The sequence below is a fragment of the Mesoplodon mirus genome, assembly GCF_964341445.2.
Source record: "Mesoplodon mirus genome assembly, chromosome: 2".
In the NCBI taxonomy this organism is placed as follows: domain Eukaryota; kingdom Metazoa; phylum Chordata; class Mammalia; order Artiodactyla; family Ziphiidae; genus Mesoplodon; species Mesoplodon mirus.
The window spans coordinates 139,922,237-139,943,903 of record NC_138977.1 but is presented as its reverse complement, the minus strand read 5'-3'; the positions used below and the strand labels follow the sequence as shown (position 1 = coordinate 139,943,903).

Here is a 21,667-nt window from a genome sequence, read left to right as displayed (position 1 = left end):
AGATTAATCCTTTGTCAGTTGCTTCATTTGAAAATATTTTCTCCCATTCTGAGGGTTGGTTTTTTGTCTGGTTTATGGTTTCCTTTGCTGTGAAAAAACTTTTAAGTTTTATTAGTTCCCATTTGTTTGTTTGTTTTTTTATTTTCATTTCTCTAGGAGGTGAGTCAAAAAGGATCTTGCTGTGATTTATGTCATAGGGTGTTCTGCCTATGTTTTCCTCTAAGAGTTTTATAGTGCCTGGCCTTACATTTAGGTCTTTAATCCATTTTGAATTTATTTTTGTGTATGTTAGGGAGTGTTCTAATTTCATTCTTTTACATGCAGCTGTACAGTTTTCCCAGCACCACTTATTGAAGAGGCTGTCTTTTCGCTATGGTATATTCTTGCCTCCATTATCAAACCTAAGCTGACCATATGTGCGTGGGTTTATCTCTGGGCTTTCTATCCTGTTCCATTGATCTATATTTCTGTTTTTGTGCCAGTACCATACTGTCTTGATTACTGTAGCTTTGTAGTATAGTCTGAAGTATGGGAGGCTGCTTCCTCCAGCTCCGTTTTTCTTTCTCAATATTGCTTTGGCTGTATGGGGTCTTTTGTGTTTCCATACAAATTGTGAAATTTTTTGTTCTAGTTCTGTGAAAAATGCCTTTAGTTGTTTGATAGGGATTGCACTGAATCTCTATATTGCTTTGGGTAGTATAGTCATTTTCACAACGTTGAGTCTTCCAATCCAAGAACATGGTATATCTCTCCATCTGTTTGTATCATCTTTAATTTCTTTCATCAGTGTCTTATAGTTTTCTGCATACAGCTCTTTTATCTCTTTAGGTAGGTTTATTTGTAGGTATTTTATTCTTTTTGTTTCAATGGTAAATGGGAGTGTTTCCTTAATTTCTCTTTCATATTTTTCATCATTAGTGTATAGGAAAGCAAGAGATTTGTGTGCATTAATTTTGTATCCCACTACTTTACCAAAATCTTTGATTATTTCTAGGAGTTTTCTGGTAGTATCTTTAGGATTCTGTATATATAGTGTCATGTCATCTGCAAACAGTGACAGCTTTACTTCTTCTTCTCTGATTTGGATTCCTTTTTTTTTTTTTTTCTTTTTTCTCTGCTGTGGCTAAAACTTCCTAAGCTATGTTGAATAATAGTGGTGAGAGTGGACAACCTTGTCTTGTTCCTGATCTTAGTGGTAATGGTTTCATTTTTTTCAACATTGAGAATGATGTTGACCTGGTTTTGTCATATATGGCCTTTATTATGTTGAGGTAAGTTCCCTCTATGTCTACTTTCTGGAGAGTTTTTATCATAAACAGGTGTTGAATTTTTTCAAAAGCTTTTTTCTGCACCTATTGAGATGATCATATGGTTTTTATCCTTCAGTTTGTTAATATGGTTTCTCACACTGATTGATTTGCATATATTGAAGAATCTTTGCATTCCTGGAATAAATCCCACTTGATCATGGTGTATGATCCATATAATGTGCTGTTGGATTCCGTTTGCTAGTATTTTGTTGAGGATTTTTGCATCTATGTTCATCAATGATATTGGCCTGTAGTTTTCTTTCATTGTGACATCTTTGTCTGGTTTTGGTATGAGTTTGATGGTGACCTCATAGAATGACTTTGGGAGTGTTCTTCCCTCTGCTATATTTTGGAAGAAGTTGAGAAGGAGAGGTATTAGTTCTTCTCTAAATGTTTGATAGAATTTGCCTGTGAAGCCATCTGGCCCTGAGCTTTTGTTTGTTGAAAGATTTTTAATCACAGTCTCAATTTCAGTGCTTGTGATTCATCTGTTTATATTTTCTATTTCTTGCTGGTTCAGTCTCAGAAGGTTGTGCTTTTCTAAGAATTTGTCCATTTCTTCCAGGTTTTCCTTTTTTTTTTTTTTTTTGGCTTATAGTTTCTTGTAGTAATCTCTCATGATCCTTTGTATTTCTGTAGTGTCAGTTGTTACTTCTCCTTTTTCATTTCTAATTCTATTGATTTGAGTCTTCTCTCTTTTTTTCTTGATGAGTCTGGCTAATGGTTTATCATTTTGTTTATCTTCTCAAAGAACCAGCTTTTAGTTTTATTGATCTTTGCTTTCATTTCCTTTATTTCTTTTTCATTTATGCCAGATCTGATCTTTATGATTTCATTCCTTCTGCTAACTTTGGGGGGTTTTTTGTTTGTTTTTCTTTCTCTAATTGCTTTAGGTGTAAGGTTATGTTGTTTATTTTAGATGTTTCTTGTTTCTTGAGGTAGGATTGTATTGCTATAAACTTGCCTTTTAAAACTGCTTTTGCTGTATCCCATAGGTCTTGGGTCATCATGTTTTCATTGTCATTTGTTTCTAGGTATTTTTTTATTTCCACTTTGATTTCTTCAATGATCTCTTCATCATTAAGTAGTGTATTGTTTAGCCTCCATGTTTTTGTATATTTTACAGACTTTTTTTTTCCTGTAATTGGTATCTAGTCTCATAACATTGTGGTTGGAAAAGATACTTGATACAATTTCAATTTTCTTAAACATACCAAGGCTTGATTTGTGACCCAAGATATGATCTATCCTGGAGAATGTTACATGAGCACTTGAGAAGAAAGTGTATTCTGTTGTTTTTGGATGGTTGTCTTATAAATATCAAGTCCATCTTGTTTAATGTATCACTTAAAGCTTGTGTTTCCTTATTTATTTTCATTTTGGATGATCTGTCCTTTGGTTAAATTGGGGTGTTAAATTCACCTATTATGACTTTCTTACTGTCAATTTCCCCTTTTATGGCTGTTAACATCAGCCTTATGTATTAAGATGCTCCTATGTTGGGTGCATTAATGTTTACAATTTTTGTGTCTTCTTCTTGGATTATTCCCTTGATCATTATGTAGTGTCCTTCTTTGTCTCTTGTAATAGTCTTTATTTTAAAGTGTATTTTGTCTGATATGAGAAGTGCTACTCCAGCTTCCTTTTGATTTCCACTTGCATGGAATATCTTTTTCCATGCCCTCACTTTCAGTCTGTATGTTTCCCTAGGTCTGAAGTGGGTCTCTTGTAGACAGCATATTTACAGCTCTTGTTTTTGGATCCATTCAGCCAGTCTATGTCTCTTGATTGGAACATTTAATCCATTTACTTTTAAGGTAGTTATCAATATGTATGTTCCTATTACCATTTTCTTAATTGTTTTGGGTTTGTTATTGTAGGTAATTTCCTTCTCTTTTGCTTCCTGCCTAGAGAAGTTCTTTTAGCATTTGTTATAAAGCTGGTTTGGAGGTGCTGAATTCTCTTAGCTTTTGCTTATCTGTAAATGTTTTAATTTCTCCATCGAATCTGAATGAGATCCTTGCTGCATAGAGTAATCTTGGTTGTAGGTTTTCCCTTTCATCACTTTAAATAAGTCCTGCCACTCTTTTCTGTCTTGTAGAGTTTCTGCTGAAAGATCAGCTGTTAACCTTATGGGGATTCCCTTGTATTTCATTTGTTGCTTTTCTCTTGCTGCTTTTAATATTTTCTTTGTATTTTATTTTTGATAGCTTGATTAATATGTGTCTTGGTGTGTTTCTCCTTGGATTTATCCTGTATGGGACTCTGTTTCCTGGACTTGGTTGACTATTCCCTTTCCCATATTAGGGAAATTTTCGACTATAATCTCTTCATATATTTTCTCAGTCCCTTTATTTTTCTCTTCTTCTTATGGGACTTCTGTGATTTGAATGTTGGTGCATTTAATCTTGGCCCAGACGTCTCTGAGACTGTCCTCAATTCTTTTCATTCTTTTTTGTTTATTCTGCTCTGCAGTAGTTATTTCCACTATCTTATCTTCCAGGTCAATTATCCATTCTTCTGCCTCAGTTAGTCTGCTATTGATTCCTTCTAGAGGATTTTTAATTTGATTTATTGTGTTGGTCATCATTGTTGGTTTGCTCTTTAGTTCTTCTAAGTCCTTGTTAAACATTTCTTGTATTTTCTCCATTCTGTTTCCAAGACTTGGATCATCTTTACTATCATTACTCTGAATTCTTTTTCAAGTAGACTGCCTATTTCCACTTCAGTTGTTTGGTCTGGTGGGTTTTTACCTTGCTCCTTCATCTGCTGTGTGATTCTCTGTCTTCTCATTTTGCTTAAATTACTTTGTTTGTGGTGTCCTTTTCACAGGCTGCAAGTTTGTACGTCCTGTTGTTTTTGGTGTCTGCCCAGTGGTTAAGGTTGGTTCAGTGGGTTGTGTAGTCTTCCTGGTGCAGGGGACTCATGCCTGTGTTCTGGTGGATGAGCCTGGATCTTGTCTTTCTGGTTGGCAGGACCATCTCTGTTGGTGTGTCCTGGAGTGTCTGTGACCTTATTATGATTTTAGGCATCCTCTCTGCTAATGGGTGGGGTTGTGTTCCTGTCTTGCTAGCTGTTTTGCATAGGTTGTCCAGCACTGTAGCTTGCTGGTCATTGAGTGGAGCTGGGTCTTACCATTGAGATGAAGATCCCTGGGAGAGCTTTCGCTGTTTGATATTACATGGAGCCTGGAAGTCTCTGGTGAACCAATGTCCTGAACTTGCCTCTCCCACCTCAGAGGCACAGGCCTAACACCTGGCTTGAGTAACATGACTCTGTGAGCCACATGGCTCAGAAGAAAAGGGAGAAAGAAAGAAAGAAGAAAGAAAAAATAAAATAAAGTTTTGAAATAAAAAATAATTATTAAAAATAAAAAAATTAAAAAGTAATAAAGAAAAAAAATAAAAAAAAGAAGGGAGTAACCAAGCCAAAAATGTAATCTACCAATGATAACAAGTGCTCAAAACTATACAGAAAAAAAAAAAGTACAGGAAACAAAAATGGACAGACAGAACCCTAGGACAAATAGTAAAACAAAGCTATACAGACAAAATCACAGAAATAAGCATACACATACACACTGACAAAAAGAGAAAAAGGAAAAAAATATATATATCCATATATATAAAAAAAAGGAGGAAGAGAGACACCAAATCAATAAACAAATCAACCAATGATAATAAACTCTAAATACTAAACAAAGATAAACATAAAACCAGAAACCAGTCAGTAGCATACAGCAAACCCCAAGTCTACAGTTGCTCCCCAAATCCACCACCTCTATTTTGGGATGATTTGTTGTCTATTCAGGTATTCCAGAGATGCAGGGTACATGAAGTTGATTGTGGAGATTTAATCCACTGCCCCTGAGGCTGCTGGGAGAGATTTCCTTTTCTGTTCTTTGTTTGCACAGCTCCCGGTGTTCAGCTTTGGATTTGGCCCCGCCTCTGTCTGTAGGTCGCTGGAGGTCATCTCTTCCCCACCCAGACAGGACAGAGTTAAAGTAGCAGCTGATTAGGCGGCTCTGGTTCACTCAGGCCGGGGAGAGGGAGGGGTACAGAACGTGGGGCGAGCCTGCGGCCGCAGAGGCTGATATAAGATTGCAACAGCCTGAGCAATGCCGATTGTTTTCCCGGGGAAGTTGTCCCTGGATCACAGGACCCTGGCAGTGGTGGGCTACATAGGTTCCTAGGAGGGGAGGTGTTGATAGTGACCTGTGCTTGCACACAAGCTTCTCTGTGGCTGCAGCAGCAGCCTTAGCATCTCATGCCCATCTCTGGAGTCCACGCTGATAACTGCAGCTCATGCCCATCTCTGGAGCTCGTTCAGGTGGTGCTTTGAATCTGCTCTCCTCACACACCCTGAAACAATGGTCTCTTGTCTCCTAGGCGGGTCTAGACGTTTTCCTGGACTCCCTCCCATCTAGCTGTAGTGCACTAGCCCCCTTGAAGCTGTGTTCATGCAGCGAACCCCAGTCCTCTCCCTGGGAACTGACTCTGAAGCCCAAGCCTCAGCTCCCAGCCTCTGCCTGCCCCAGTGATCAAGCAGACAAGACTCTCACACTGGTGGGCACTGATACTCTGTGCGGGAATCTCTCCGCTTTGCCCTCTGCACCCCTGTTGCTGTGCTCCCCTCTATGACTCCAAAGCTCCCCCCCTGCCACCCCCGTCTCTGCCAGTGAAAGGGCTTCCTAGTGTGTGGAGACATTTCCTCCTTCACAGCTCCCTCCCAGAGGTGTTAGTCCTGTCCTTATTCTTTTGTCTCTGTTTTTTCTTTTTTCTTTTGCCCTCCTCAGGTACATGGGGAGTTTCTTGCCTTTTGGGAAGTCTGAGGTCTTCTGCCAGCGTTCAGTAGGTGTTCTGTAGGAGTTGTTCCACATGTAGATGCATTTCTGATGTATTTGTGGGGAGGAAGTTGATCTCTGCATCTTACTCCTCCTCCATCTTGAAGGTCTCCTCTTTTTAAAATCTTATTTTAAGTTTCCTTGAACTTTATTTTGATTTTTTTTTTTTTTTTTTTTTTTTTTTTTGCGGTACGTGGGCCTTTCACTGTTGTGGCCTCTCCCATTGTGGAGCACAGGCTCTGGACGCACAGGCTCAGTAGCCATGGCTCATGGGCCCAGCCACTCTGCGGCATGTGGGATTTTCCCAGACCAGGGCATGAACCCGTGTCCCCTGCATCGGCAGGCAGACTCTCAACCACTGTGCCACCAGGGAAGTCCTATTTGGATATATTTGATCTTTTTAGGCCACTAGTGTTAAAAGGCAATACAAGTTTAATCATTTCCCAAATAAGAGTATAAAATATGACTCAGACAAGGCTTGGAACTTCCCAGTTATAATGGACTATCAGAAGATTAAGCTGTGAACAGTCTGTGTGTGTGTGTGTGTGTGTGTGTGTGTGTTTGTGTGTGAGATATGTTTTTGCACATTTAAAAAAATGCTTTTCAGAATCATATGTATTTTTTCTATTTGCTCTAAAAATTTCAGAAGGTTCCTATCAATTTACCTATATTTATTTTATTTTTATATATGTATATACATATATACATAGATTATGCTGTATACAATACATATAATTTTCACAAAATTAAATTTGAGGTTCTTTTTATCATCTGACCTCTAATTGTATTTCAAATGTCCACTGTACCCTCCTAACATCTACAATTATAAATTTCTGAGATCTTGTCCTTTTATTTCATTTGTATATTCAACCTCTTTCACTGGCTCACTGTCTTCTACCAACAGCCTGTGTCATTACATCCTACCTCTTCTTTCTGTTTGCATCTGGTTCTCATAAATCAATTCCAGATGAAATCGAGTAATCTTGCCCTAGTATGCCACTACATATATAATTCATCCTTATCAGATCTATCCAAGCTAAACATTGGCCCCTGGCATTCTGATTCTTCTCATGGGACCCTCTGTTATAAGTAGTAGACTATCTCCAAAACTTTGACCTTTGTCGACAGTCTTGTTCTCTGACCCTGGACATAGGCTAAAACCTATATTCCCAGATGTATATTTCTAGAACTGTTCAGCTTTTTGAACTTTCAGCCATGTAGTCACTAGATCAGATTTCCATATATCAAGTCAAAGGAGAAGTTAATAAACATTGAGGACAAGGTCTATTGGTATGCATTATTGTTTTATATAAAGATGAATTAAACAATTATTTCTGTTCTCAATTAGTTTGTAACTTAATAGAGAATATGGCAGAAGTACATTGATAAGAATAATAATACAGAGTAAAAATGTGCAATAAGGGTGGCATAATTTTATCTGTGCCTAATGAACTGAGAAAAGATATTTTATTTAAGAGTTCAAAAGTGATTTCCTTCTGCCACTATGGCTGAATGTAAGTAAGTTGCTCAAATTCTTTGGGTCTAAAGTTCTTTATTTAAAAAAATTAAATGGTAATACTTACTTCATGAATCTGTATATTAAATGAGTAATACATATATAAGATACTCATACATATATCTGTTATCAAATAAATGTTCAATAATAGGTATCTATAAATATATATGTGTATATGTATTTGCACATATGTTTTTCAATTTATATATAAATATGTGGGCTAAGTTTACACAGAATAACTAAGATTTGAGTTTTTGACATACTAATATTGAGACTCTGGAACCAGCAGAAAGTTCTGGACCAAAGATAAAGTAATAGTGAACATCATGCAGCACTTCACATGGGCTGTAACCAAAAAGATGTTGGGAAACAGGAGCATAAGCACCAGGACCACTTTTTCACATAGTTAAGAGGAAGGGTTCAAAAACAAGCAAACAAACACAGAAAAGTAACAAGAACAACAACAAAAACAAGACTTCATCATTCCATTAGGAGATGAGGAAGCACTAAAATCTGTGTGGACCAAAGACTAGGCAACTTTTGTCCTTCATCTGAGAAGAGTGTGTAGAGATGAGGCTTACTCACTTGAAATTCAGGGGCATTGCTGCATTTTGTCCCTTGATTTCATCTCCCTGCCTAAAGCTGAGAGGAAGGGCCTTGTGGAGCTCCTGTTATAGTGGACAAGTCTGAGGCTGGAGTGAGGTGTGTGATGGAATGCCCCATCCCCAAGAATAAATGAAAAATATTGGAGGCAGAGTTTGGAGTAAGTTAAATCTCAGTAAAAGACTTAGAAATGTAGTCTTTGTGAAGTTTCCTTGTAAAACTTTAAAAAGTAAATAAGACCTTCGTGCCCATCCCCTGGGGCAACAAGAAAGTGAGGCCGCTGTAGAGATTGTGCTTCACTCTATCAATTCTTGAAGAAAATAAGAAGAGAAGAACCCCCAAGTGCTTTGAAAGTGGGCTGTGGATGCTAATAAGAAGAGAAAAGGGGACTCTGGGCATGGTTCTTGTCTTAAGAAGATGTCCCATGTGGATCTGGGATTACCTATGGGGCCATTTCTCAAGCCAGGCCCATCTGTTGTTGCTGGTGCACTTTTAAGATCTTGTGAAAAAATTATTCTCTGGTATGGAGATTGAACTTGCTGAATATTTTCCTGGGTAAGTTTTGTTCTTTTTGCTTACTAATTCAGAAAACACATCAGCAACAATATTTATGTCATTTATAGACAAGGAAAGAAATCACATATTCCTGACCAAATGAGCTAGTCATCATTTTATGAGGTTTTCCATATGTGTGTCATCAGACACTTTAGAATACCGAAGATGAAACCTTTGTTTGGCAGTACTGTGTTATTTCTTAACAAGTTTAAACACTGTTGATTAGAGAGCATATCAGATATATTCAGGTCTTCTTTAAACTCTCACTGTAAATTTTTAGATTTTGCATTTTTAAACTTTCAATTCAACATCTTCCACAACGCTGTGAAAGTTTTGAAAGCTAAGTATCTCATATACTTATAACTACAAAAAAAATCATTAAAAGAAAAGAATGATTCAGAATCTTTTCCTGAATAATATTATCATAGGATTGACTTGAAAGGTTTGTGGAGGAACAAAAATCCTGAGAACTATGACACAGAAATCTGTAGGATTAAAAATGGACCTTTTAAAGGTCAGTGTTCCAATTTTTGTTTCTAAAACAAGTACAACAACAAAGAGTACTATAGAATACGTTTTAACTATGTACCAGGCACTATCCTAAACATGTTACACTCCCCTCAACACCTCTTTTGAGGTAGGTTCTATTTTCATTATTCCCATTTTGCATATAAGGAGACAGATTTAGTGAGTGGAGTACAATGTCAATAAAAGGGATAAAAGAGCCCTTCATGTCCTCTGGGACATTGATTTAGTTATCCCTTCTCTCAATTCATCAGATGTACAGCCTCCTTACCATGATGTCCCCTTCTGTCCACACAAAAGCACAGATATCCTCTAGTTAATTTTTTTAATGCAGCCAGTGGGAGAAATACTAACATCATTCACATCATTAACTTCCATTTCATCAAACTGTATGTAATTAAACACATTCAAGAGCTTTAGGCCAAACATTGGCCAAAAATAATACCCCAGAAAAATTGATTTTGGTTTTAACATGTGCTATGAAAAATTCAAAATTCATGACTAGACTGATGTCTCCAAATGCTCCACTAACAGCCTCGACAATAGCTAGGGTCCCTCACAGATGGACCTTTTTCTCTAGCTTGTGCCTCGTGCTGTTCTCGGGGATCGGCTTGCCCAGGGTCCCAGAGCATCTCACTGAGCAGTACCTGTCCAGCTGCTAACACCTTATGGCTTTTTGCCAGTGGTCAACAGCTTCGCATTCAAGTCAAATCCCAGCTCCATTCCTCACTAAGTCTGTGGCCCTAAAAACGTTGCTCAGCCTTTCTCTCAGTTTACTTATATATAAAATGAAGATAAGAGTCTTACTAACTTATGAAGATTAGACAATGCAAGTAAACTTCTTCAACCAGTATTTGAATACCTAAAGACTCACTAAATATTTGCAATTATCATTATTAATATGTTGAGTGAAATTTTAAAAGTATTATTTTAATGTGCTTCTTCAGTGTTTATAATACTTCCAGATCTATTCTGGGTGTGAAATGTTTGTGACATCAGCCTACCATTGTTTAAGTGACGAGTAAAAAAGCAATTACAGTATTTTAACATTTGTAGTCGATTATACAAAAAAAAGCAAAAAGTGAGAACTAGTTTTCCTTCCTTTAATGTAAAATCAAACACCTAAAAAGTAGGATTTCTGCAGTCATGAATTTAAAAATATGTTAATGTAAATGGAATGCTTAATAAAAATTATGTCATGGAGAAGGATATATATGGCAACAAAGATCAGCTTGCAGCCTAAATTTAATTGCATAGGTTTCCGGGAAGTAATCATGCCTCATTACACTGTCCAGTTCAAGTGGTCTTACACATTTTTTATCTAACATAGAATTTGAGCTTCCTTACATAGAGCACAAAAATACCAGATGACCAAAACCACTGCATTCTGTAATTTTCTAGTCTGTTGATTTTGGTTCCTATACATTTGAGCATAAAAGCAGATTGGTACTATGCCATCAGTAATAACAATCTAATAGGAAAAAGTTTGAATAGTAGTAAGGATATACTAGCAAATCACTAGAATATTATTATGAAAAAAATAATATTGGAAGGCTGTGAATCTCAACACCATCCTGATACTAAAGAGTTAATCCATAAACATTTTACAGAGAAACAAATGAGCGAGTGAATGAATGGTTTTATTTACAAAATGTTGAGTACTGGAAATAAGTAGAATTTAAACTTCATTTAACAAGAGATAATTTTATGGGAGAAAGAATAGTATCTTCAACAGAAAGTGAGAGTATCCAGGGCTTTATTTTATTGTATATAAATACAGTTAAACAGACTTTCATTATTTCTATTTAGAGAAACTAAAGTTTGAAAACTGATTTTGAAAACACAACTAAGGACAGATGATTTGCCATTTACCTGTGGGACAACCCACAGAGTCTAACCAAATATGTCATCTGATCTTCACCATAAAGAGTCTGTTAACCTTGTGTAGTACAGACCGTGCACTCCAAGATTTTGTTAAATGCTAGGTTTTCACTATATGCTGATAACGGAACTGGAACAGGAAATAAAAATGAATTGTTTCACATTTACCTTAAATATTAAATACATGCAATAAAAATGATTTCAAGTCAGCTCACTGACATAGTGTTATTTCCAGCAAGTGGAAGATTAGAGTTTTGATGTTAACTTGAAGCTTTCTTCAAACAAATATTGGTTAGTACAGAAAAGGGGATTTAAAGGCCTCAGAAGCCCAGTTGAATTTTGTTGACAATAGCATTGAGAGTCACATCTAGGAATACAGTTTTTAACTCTGCCCTGTCAGCTGGCCAGTTATTCCAGGCCCAGTGGTATTCTCCAAATCTGGCTTGAGCTATTTTACTGTAAGTGCCTCTTTTGTGGCATTTAAATGATATTGTTGTGTTCTGCATTGCTGAATCAGCACCTTTAAAATAGAATAAGAGGTTGACGTATTCCTTTTGTGCAGTATCACTAGGAAAGAGTTGGAATACTAGTCCCTGAATAAAAATATTTTTTTCTTGTAACAACACTAAAAACCACTCAATCACTTGCCTATGTGTTCACAAATTTTACTTTGGGATGTTTTCTAAATTCTCTTCCGTAGTTCTGTCCACAGCTAATTGTTAAGTTTGCTATTATTTTTGTTATTTATGAACATTAAGACTTGATTTTCTTTTCCTTCTAGGATCCCCTGCCCTGACCGGAACTGGAACTATCAATGTCATTGTGGATGACGTCAATGACAATGTCCCCACTTTTGCCAGTAAAATGTATTTCACAACAATTCCTGAAGATGACCCAACTGGGACAGATGTTTTATTGGTAAATGCCTCAGATGCTGATGCTTCAACAAATGCAGTTATCAGGTCAGTACATTTTCCTTTGTAAATTTTAATTATTTTTCTCATTAAACATTAGTCTTTGGACTAAATGCACACAATGCTTCATTTTGCTAAAATTCTGTAGCATTAACTCATAGCCCAATTGTGGTTATCTATTGCTGAATAACCAACTATGCCTAAAATTAGGATTAAAACAATAATGATTTTATGTATTGTTCTAAATTTTTTTCTTATTAATTTTATTTATATTTTTATTGTATCTCATTATTTTGTAGTTGAGGGATTAGGGCACAGGTCAGTGGGAGATTCTTCTGCTTCTTGTGGTTGACTAGTGTCACTTATGGTATTTACCTGGTGACTGTGTCCTAGAGGGTCCAAGATGGCTTCACTCGCATGCCTGGTGGCTTGGCAGGGATGGCTGGAACTTTAGGCGCAGTTGCACCCCTTCTCTGATCATGCGGTCTCAGAGCTTCTCAGTGTGGTTCTTCAGCAGGGTAGTTGGACTTCTTTATATGGTAGAAGAACCTCTGGGTTACAAGGACCTCAGGTGAAAGCTGCTAATGCTCTTAAAGGCCAGGCCTTAAAACGGCATAGGATCACTTCCATAATACTTTCTTTGTCAAAGCAACCATGGCCAGTCAAGAGTCCCCAGGATAAAACCCATCGGTGAAAAGTCTTCAAATGACTGTGCCATCATATAGTCAGATATGATAAAAATACATGCCATTTTTGTCTTGCAAAAAACTATTATGTTCACTTTAAATTGACAGACAATTATTACAACTTAAATGAAAAATATTTTCACAGAATAGTAAGTTGTTATGCCAACCTAAATCTTATTTACTCTGGCTTGATATATTTTTAATGGAATATATATTTTGGATGTTAATCACTCCTTGCTATTCATGGAATCCTGGAGAAAATCCACTTTTTCCTCTGGTTAACAGAGCTTTTATGTATCAATTTTTATACTGACTATTTAAGTATTACACATTTAAGTCATTTACCCAACTACTGATGGACTCTCTAAAAGCACAACCTTTTATATGTGATATTAATTTTCCCATATGGTCTAACACGATCTTTTACACAGCAGTTACCCAAAAAATATTTATTTATGTTCTTCTTTCTACCAGTTTGATCAAGTTATGCATTTTAATGGATGGAATACTTATTTTGAGTTAAACACTTTACATAACTTTTAATATTTTCCCTTCTAGTAAACCAGCCTGCATTAATTACTAGCTTATCTAGTTTATATCTTTATCTAGTTTATATCTTTGTTTCCCAGACACCCATTCCAGAATTTAGCTCTTATAGAAATATATTCCTTTTTTTCCCCAACTGACCAAATCTCCATTCAAAACCTCGCTTTTAATTCTTTTATGTCATAACATTGGAGAAAGTCACAAAACTGTATCAACAGGGTTGACATTCAAAGGCAAATCCCTTTCTCTGTGCTCCTAATCCCATCCCATTCGATTTCCCTCAAATCATTAATTCAACAGTTACTATATTTTGCTCTGGATCTTCAAGTAATCCTTCTTTCCTTGATCATACCTTTATCCCTATAGAAATGCTCAGAATATCTGGTATTGAGCTCTGGTTCCTTTATTTACTTGCATGACTTAGGAAAGTTATTTTAGTGTCTCTAAGGCTCAGTGTATCCACCAGTAAAAGTGGAGTTAAGAATTGCTACTTTCAAAATCTGTGAGAATTAAATATATATTGACCAATTACTAGGTGCCAAGTATCATATATGGAATCAGTTAATATGTGCAAATGTCTCTAACACATTATTGGGACACGAAAGTCACTAACTTTATACTCGTTTTTTTTTTCTTTTCATCATTCTAATATCTATTTTATTCCTAATATATTCTTCCTTGAAAAACGTCTACAACATAATAGTGACTGGCACCTATATAAATGCATTAAATGAATGACCCTAGTATTCTTTACAACTGCTGCTTTTATGCACATTTTTCACACCATATTTTTGAGAGAGTGGGTTACTGCCTCAAAGTTTTCTCTGACCATTTATTCTTGAAAATCTCTCAGTCTTTCTCCTCCATTGCTTTACCAAAAAAAACTATTCGAAGATTCTACTGAAAGTTATCAAGCCCAGTGATTTCTGAGTCTTTATTTTCCTTTGCCTTTTGCAATATTTGCACCACAGGTCAGCCTTTCTTATTGGCATTTTTTTTTTCTCCTCAATGCCTGTGTAAATGTTATTTCTTATTTCTCATCCTGCATCTCTGACCACACCTTCTAATTTGCCTTCTGTATCCCCTCTTTCTATCTCTCCAAAGAAATTTGGACATTCGCCATAGCATTTCTTCTCAGACCTTTTCTTTCCTTTCTTTATTTTCCCACATGTGTGTGTATGTGTGTGTGAGAGAGAGAGAGAGAAAGAGAGAGAAAAAGAGTAAAAGAGAGAGAGAGTAGAGAATCATCCATTTCCATGGCTGCAGCCATGATAAAACTTACCCAGAAAACTAGACAGAAAACCTCTAAACCTGTTGTATCAGCTCTGACTCCATCCTGGAGATTCCCTCCCATCTTTAAAACTCTCTAGGAGGCACTTCTATGCAGAGGTAGAAGTCACAAGGACAATATATCAGAAACTCCTAAACTTTTCTGTTTCTCATCTTGATGTACTGCTCTCTTTTAATGATGTTGCCTTGCCTTCTTCGTCCTCCCATCTTGATGGCTAACAGTCATCCTCTCTCTCTACGCTCATTCAGTGGACAAGTTTTCATGTTTCTTCTTTCCTAATGCCTCTGGCACTCATTCTTTTCTGTGCATCCCTCCTGCCAAGACCCTAGTTCAGTCCATAATTACATCATGCCTGGACTATTATAATAAAAATTAACTTACTTTCCTGACTCTGGTTTCTAATCCTTCCAATCTATATACTACACGATCCTGTATAATCTTGGAGCCCTTACAATGTCCCAGATACTTTGTTAAGTTCTGAGGAGTTAAGCACTTCAGTTCTAATAAGTACACTTTAATATAGAAGGTAATTTTGCAATATTGCAATTATAGTACCTTGTAACAAGTATAGTTTAAACACAGAATGTGTGGAAAGAACAGCATACTCAGTGATACCTGAAGAAATAAGTATAAGCTTCAAGTAACTGATGAATTTTGGAAAGACAGAGGAGTTGCTTATGGACAAACAAGGGATGAAAGGCATTCTAGGCAGACAGTAACAGGTGAAAAGCCAAATCTTTGCAAAAACATAGCATCAGAAAAACAAAGCTCTTCAGTATGGTTGTTGTGTGTTAGGAATGGGCCTTGTATACCACAGGAGAAAATTCACATTTCTTTCTGTGTCTAGTGGGAGAAACAGCTGAAATGTTTTAAGGTGGGCAGTAACATGATTAGTTTACATTTTATGATGATTCCTCTCTCAGGGTTGTAGAAAGTGATTTGGATAAAGCAAAGCCTGAGTTAGTGAATGAAAGGAAAATGGCAGTAACATGAAACAGCTAGCTCAGTGGCTCAGCTTTAACGATACTCCCCCCTCTTCAAACTCTTTCAACTTCCAGTTTGCCTAGGGCATAACGCCCAGTCTGCATATTCCAGCCACTCCTTAAACAGCCCCAGAATCTTTCCAAGCTTATGCTGTACAAATGTATAGCCAAACTTTCAGCCTCACTGGATCACTTCCTGCTCCTGGGAAAAGGACCTGTGCTTTTCCAAGCATTATGGCTCTGTTCAAATCCTTCTATATCCTAGACCAGGTTTCTGCAAACAGCAGCCTGCAAGCCAAATAAGACCCAGTGCCTAGTTTTGTAAATAAAGTGTTACTGAAAAATAGCCATGCCCATTCAGGTACGTATTGTCTGTGGCTGCTTTTGCATTAAAACAGCAAGTTGAGTGTTGCAACAGAGATCTGATGGCCTAAAGAGCTGAAAATATTTACTAACTGGTCCTTTACAGAAAAAAAAAAAAAATGTTGACTCCTAGCCTAAAATACCTTCATTCTCCCTTTACGATACTATTGTAAGGTGGGTAACCTCTTTAAGATTTAGCCTAAATTTACATTTCTCCAAGAAAGGCTTTTCTACCAAAAGTGATCTCTTTTTCTTCTGAATTCCCGAAACAATGTCTCTGAGCAATTTCATAGCACTTAAACATACTGCCTGTTTTTTTTTTTTTTTTTTTTTTTTTTTTTTTGCGGTACGTGGGACTCTCACTGTTGTGGTCTCTCCCGTTGCGGAGCACAGGCTCCGGACGCACAGGCTCTGCGGCCATGGCTCATGGGCCCAGCCGCTTCGCGGCATGTGGGATCCTCCCGTACTGGGGCACGAACCCGTGTCCCCTGCATCGGCAGGCGGACTCTCAACCACTGCGCCACCAGGGAAGCCCCTGCCTGGTTTTGTATTTACTTTTCCATGTGTCTTTCTTCCATCTAGGGTATAAGCTTGAGCACAGAATTTTTTTACCTATTTATCCATGTCTCTATTAGTTCATCCATTTACCTAAAGATGGATTATAAGAGATTATATATAATAGATTATTATAATTATGTACATATATATACTGTTACGTGTATAAACCTAAACTTTGAATTGTTGTCACATACTAATTACTCTGCCAAGTGCTTTTCAAAAGAAATTACAGTTGATGCTCAAAACTATCAAATGAAAGGAATACATATATGTATAATACTTTATAGATAGAGAAGACTTAGAAAGGCTAAGAAACTTTATGAATTTAAGTACTTGAATGAGATCAAAATTCATGTCCAAGGGAACTGTGTTCCAAAGTCCAGTTTCTAAACTATCACTAAATCACTGTATTTTAGCAGCCCACAGTGCAGTGCCTTATGACCATAACAAATCTCAGGAAGAGGTAAAAAAGTTTCAAAAAATCAAATGGGGATATTTCAGCTTTACACATGCAACAACAGTTGATTTAGATTTTAGATAATAATGATCAGTTTATGCCAGTAATTTGAAACAGTAATTTCTTGAGTCAGAAAAAAAATTAACACCTTGGTGATTTGCCTTGAACTAAATCATTGTAAACTGATTCTACATCAACAAACCTGAGCAAGAGTCCCTTTTGGCCTTAGCAAGAGCTACAGTGTGCCTTGTCTCACCCACATCCCCCCACGCTGTGTCTCACCTTCCATCTACTGTAGGATAACGGAAAAGGTGCATGTTGAAGTCATAAAGACAGAAGTTCAAAGTCTCCATGTACCATTTATAGATTTCATGTTTCTCTGTGCAATTAGATTAGCCTCCCTTAGACTCAGATTCCTCATCGATAAAAAAATGTAGTACAAAACCAAACTGTTAGGATTGTTCTGAGGCTTAAATGAGAGCATATATAAAATGCCTTGTAGTCTGCTAGGTGCACACTAAGAACACAGTAAGATGCCACAAAGTTGTAAAGAACAGTGTAGGTGTTTAGCTGTTAAGAAGGTAGCACAAGACTTGATCTAAGTTCATAACCTTAAAAGAAATTAATGTGGACCAGAGAAGCAGGAGAGAGATGCATGAAAGGATGAGAAGTGAAACAAGACTCAAATAATACAAGTGGGGAAAACCTGGGCATGTGATCTCAGCAGTCCATCCATTTATATTGTCCCCTATGTTTCTTTTATCTCTTTCTTTTTGTAACTTACAAGAATAAATTTGATTGAAACTGGTATTATAGATATTGTGAGATATTAAAGAATATATCATATTTAAAATACACTGATACACTTTTATTCTTTAATTTTTAAAAATAATAAATATATTACCTACTTTTAAACAGACAATCATATGTGCAATAGCATAAAATAAAGAATAAGAATTTATAGTACAGAGTTCCTCTATGGATTATTTAGTTCAACCTGGGCCAGAACTCACATCATTTGCCTTTCAACACATTGTTCATTCTAATATACCATGGTCTTCTCATATACAAAGCATCCAAATCAAATTTACATACATTTTGCAACCTTCTTATTTTTATTTGTGAATGCTTAAGGGAACAAATATTTGAGTGAACCCTGACCTTTGCTGTCATAAAGCTGTAAGAAAGCTTGTGGCACTATGAAGCACTTGTTCCAACCCCTGTTAAGTTATTTGGTCATTTCTACACCTACCGATAGAAGCAAAGTTTCCCAAAGTAAAATCACATAATTCTCATAATCCAGGTGTTTACAGACTTTCTCCAAAAGGTAAGGCAATATGATTATTTCATGAGTCCTGAATTTCTAACTTTGAGAAATCATTTACAAACCTTTGTTATTTTTATTTTGATAAAGGGAATAGATATCTTCTACTGTGTAAGCATAGTAATTACACTTTGTAAAGAGTCATTTCTGGTCCAGGAAATATAGTCAGTGCTGTTCTCACTCCTGATCGTGGCATGTGGGTGTGTCAAAGGATGTTCAAATCTGAGTGATACCAAGTAGTTTATCAATATTAAAATCATTTCTCAATCAAATTCCTTCTTTATTCTTTTTCTATTTAGCTCTCATTTTATAGAACTTCTATTTTTTTTAAATAGCTCCCAACGGTTCATTATGTCTATAAAAAGGATGAAGATGCTGAAATGTTTGTTTTAAATGATGAACTTCATAGGAGAAATGTGCACTGGCTGCAATGCAAGGTTTTTCCTGCTGTTTCTATTAGGCACTTGCTGTTGCTATGTTTTTATGGACACAAACCAAACTATAGGAACACCAGTTAGTTCCAACAAGGGCACTTCTTTGTTGGCATAAAGGAGAAAACATTTAAAGATGTCTATTATCTCGCTACCCTCCAATTTAAAAAAATATGGACCACAGCCAGCTTCTGAACCTTCAAGCTTAGCTACTTCTTTCCTAGCTGACCTCTCAGGAATATATACAGACAGCTTTTTTCTTCAGAAAGAAGAGAGAAGCTATTCTCAGTGGAAACTCCTCCCCACTAACCAATCTGGTTAGCATCAAAATATCCATTAAGATGTCATACGTCTCCTTACAAGAAAGCAAAGCAGCATGGCCATATGAGGAATAGCAAATGAGTGAATTAGTAACTAGGAATGTCTCTGTATAAATTAACAGTTCTTGAGTTGTTCTTGATAGTCAGTATGTGTCAAATACAGTGTTTGGTCTTTAAAGAAAAAGATCTTCCACTGACCTTTCTGGTATATTGTGGTGCACAGCAGAAAAAATAATTTTTAGATTCATTTAACAGATGTTCATTTGTGATCCTGGCCACTGACCACAATATTAGAGCAAGGCCCTGATTTATGCTCTCAGGCTGGTTTATTTAAAACACACTAGTCTTCTGGGTATATTCTGGGGACTTGCATGATTTAAGAAACCCACAAACCTTGTGAGGACCTGCTTGAGGTCATGGGATATCTCACAATAAAGATTGTTAATGTGATGTTCACATAAAATTTGAACTCACCATATCCTTTCGTTGTTGTGTGATCTTACTTGTAATGTTTTTCTTGACATTTCTGCCTCAGTCATTAAATTATAGTAAATAGATGTTGAAGCATTAAAACTGGAAGAAATATGCCCATGTCTGCTCTCTGCTTTAGTTATAGGATCATTGGTGGAAATTCTCAGTTCACCATCAACCCATCCACAGGACAAATCATCACCAGTGCGTTGCTAGACAGGGAAACAAAAGAGAATTATACTTTAGTGGTTGTTGCCAGTGATGCTGGATCCCCGGAGCCTCTTTCCAGTTCCACCAGTGTGCTCGTCACGGTGACTGACATCAACGACAACCCACCAAGGTTTCAGCATCACCCGTATGTCACACACATCCCGTCCCCTACTCTTCCAGGTAACCAAACCAACTTGGAGGTATCATAGATAAATAAAAACTATACATTGGACACTTTCTATAATTACATTGCTGTTATTTTTACGTGTATATTTCTGATATAGCCAAAGTTGACAAATCCTCTAAAATTCAACTCTTACCTAAATAAATTGAAGGAACATAGAATCTTGCAAATTAATTCTTTCTTCCCAGACCAATTGTATTTAAGGTTTTATAATTGCCACACCTTTCCTAGTGCTGTTTCTTAATTTTACTTGAATATTGTTAAAGATTAGAATAGATTTCACTTTGTAGTCAAGGAGAGTTCTGTCCTGAGATGTAATTTGTGTGTTCCTTGATAGGAGGGGCATTATCTCTTTTTCCGTGCCATATCCGAGCACCTGAAACATTATCTGGGAAGTAATAGTCCTTCAACTGTATTTCTTAGTAGAAAATGAATATTTTATTCAATGCTTCATGGATCAGTTTTCAAAAGGTTTAATGAAGGAATCCTTCTAGTTAATTATTACTATAAATATTTTACTCTAGTTTTGATGAGTGAAGTTTGTCTTCTGTTAGTATGACTATGAAGCTGTTAATGAACCACTTTCATATTGACAATATGTATTTATCTTTCTGCATATCTTTTAAATTTAGTTTGATTTTGTTTGTTTCTTTGCAAGGAATGGCCTACTCTCTTAGGCACTACACAACTCATCTGCCATTGCTAATTTTTGAAATGAATTTTGAAACAGGAAAATATACAAATAAAGGCCATAATTAATTTTCCTTGCTTTAAGATATTTTTAATTAGAAAAAAAAAAACGGATACAGGATTTCTCCTCTAGTCATCTTTGATCTATTCACTTGAGGTCTAATTGATACCAATTGCAAGTATAAAATCTATAAATTATTGTGCCAAATTTCTATCAAAAGGAAATGTCAATAGTGGAGTCATAAATCCCTGATGATGGCCTTCAGCTGAAATGATGCTGGCAGGCATGATTCTAATCACACCCAATGTGTGGTGATGCAATATAACATCTCCTGTACAAAGTGAGTAAGGCTTAAACATTTTTTTCCTCTTTAGACATATTATAATTAAGCAGAATCACTGACCTTTTTTAAATTAGAGACTTTTCACTTGTGTCACAAACTCTTCTGTTACGGGTAGGAGTGCAGGTTTGGGAAAGGTTTCTGAATAAGTTTATCGAAAACACGTCCTTATGGCAGCTTTTCAGCGTATCTCCTCTACAATCTGTCCAATTGGCCCTCATCCCAAGCATTGACTTTTGGAATCCAAATTGAGTCCATTCTTCCTCAGTTCTTATTTCTTACTACATAATTGTTTATATATGTGTGTGTGTACTTTATAATTGTTCATATATGTATGTGTGTGTAATTTATAATTGTTCTAATATATATATATATGTATGCACACATACATATATACACTTCATTTCCATATGAGAATAGTTCACAGATAAGAGAATTTTGCTATAAAACAGTGGGTATAAGGAATCAACAGTAATTTTTTAAACATATTATTTTTGTTGACATGATTACATAAAAGGTAATTCAATAATATTTTAAGACATAATAGGACAATTATTTTTTCCCCCATAAACATAGTTCTTAGCAGAACTCCTGTATTATTGTGTTTGTTGGAAGTTCTGTTATGTACAGATTTTTCTCCTAGGAACTATAATTCGGAAGGATTA

The 21,667-nt window shown here is 36.3% G+C and overlaps 1 protein-coding gene across 1 annotated transcript in view; it reads left to right on the top strand.

Moving 5' to 3' along the window:
- FAT4 (FAT atypical cadherin 4) overlaps positions 1-21,667 on the top strand; it is a 170,625-nt gene that overhangs the window by 108,360 nt on the left and 40,598 nt on the right. The window contains exons 7-8 of the mRNA XM_082611324.1: positions 12,015-12,195; positions 19,717-19,967. Of these exons, the coding sequence (XP_082467450.1) occupies positions 12,015-12,195; positions 19,717-19,967 (432 nt within the window). The remainder of the gene's footprint in view (positions 1-12,014; positions 12,196-19,716; positions 19,968-21,667) is intronic.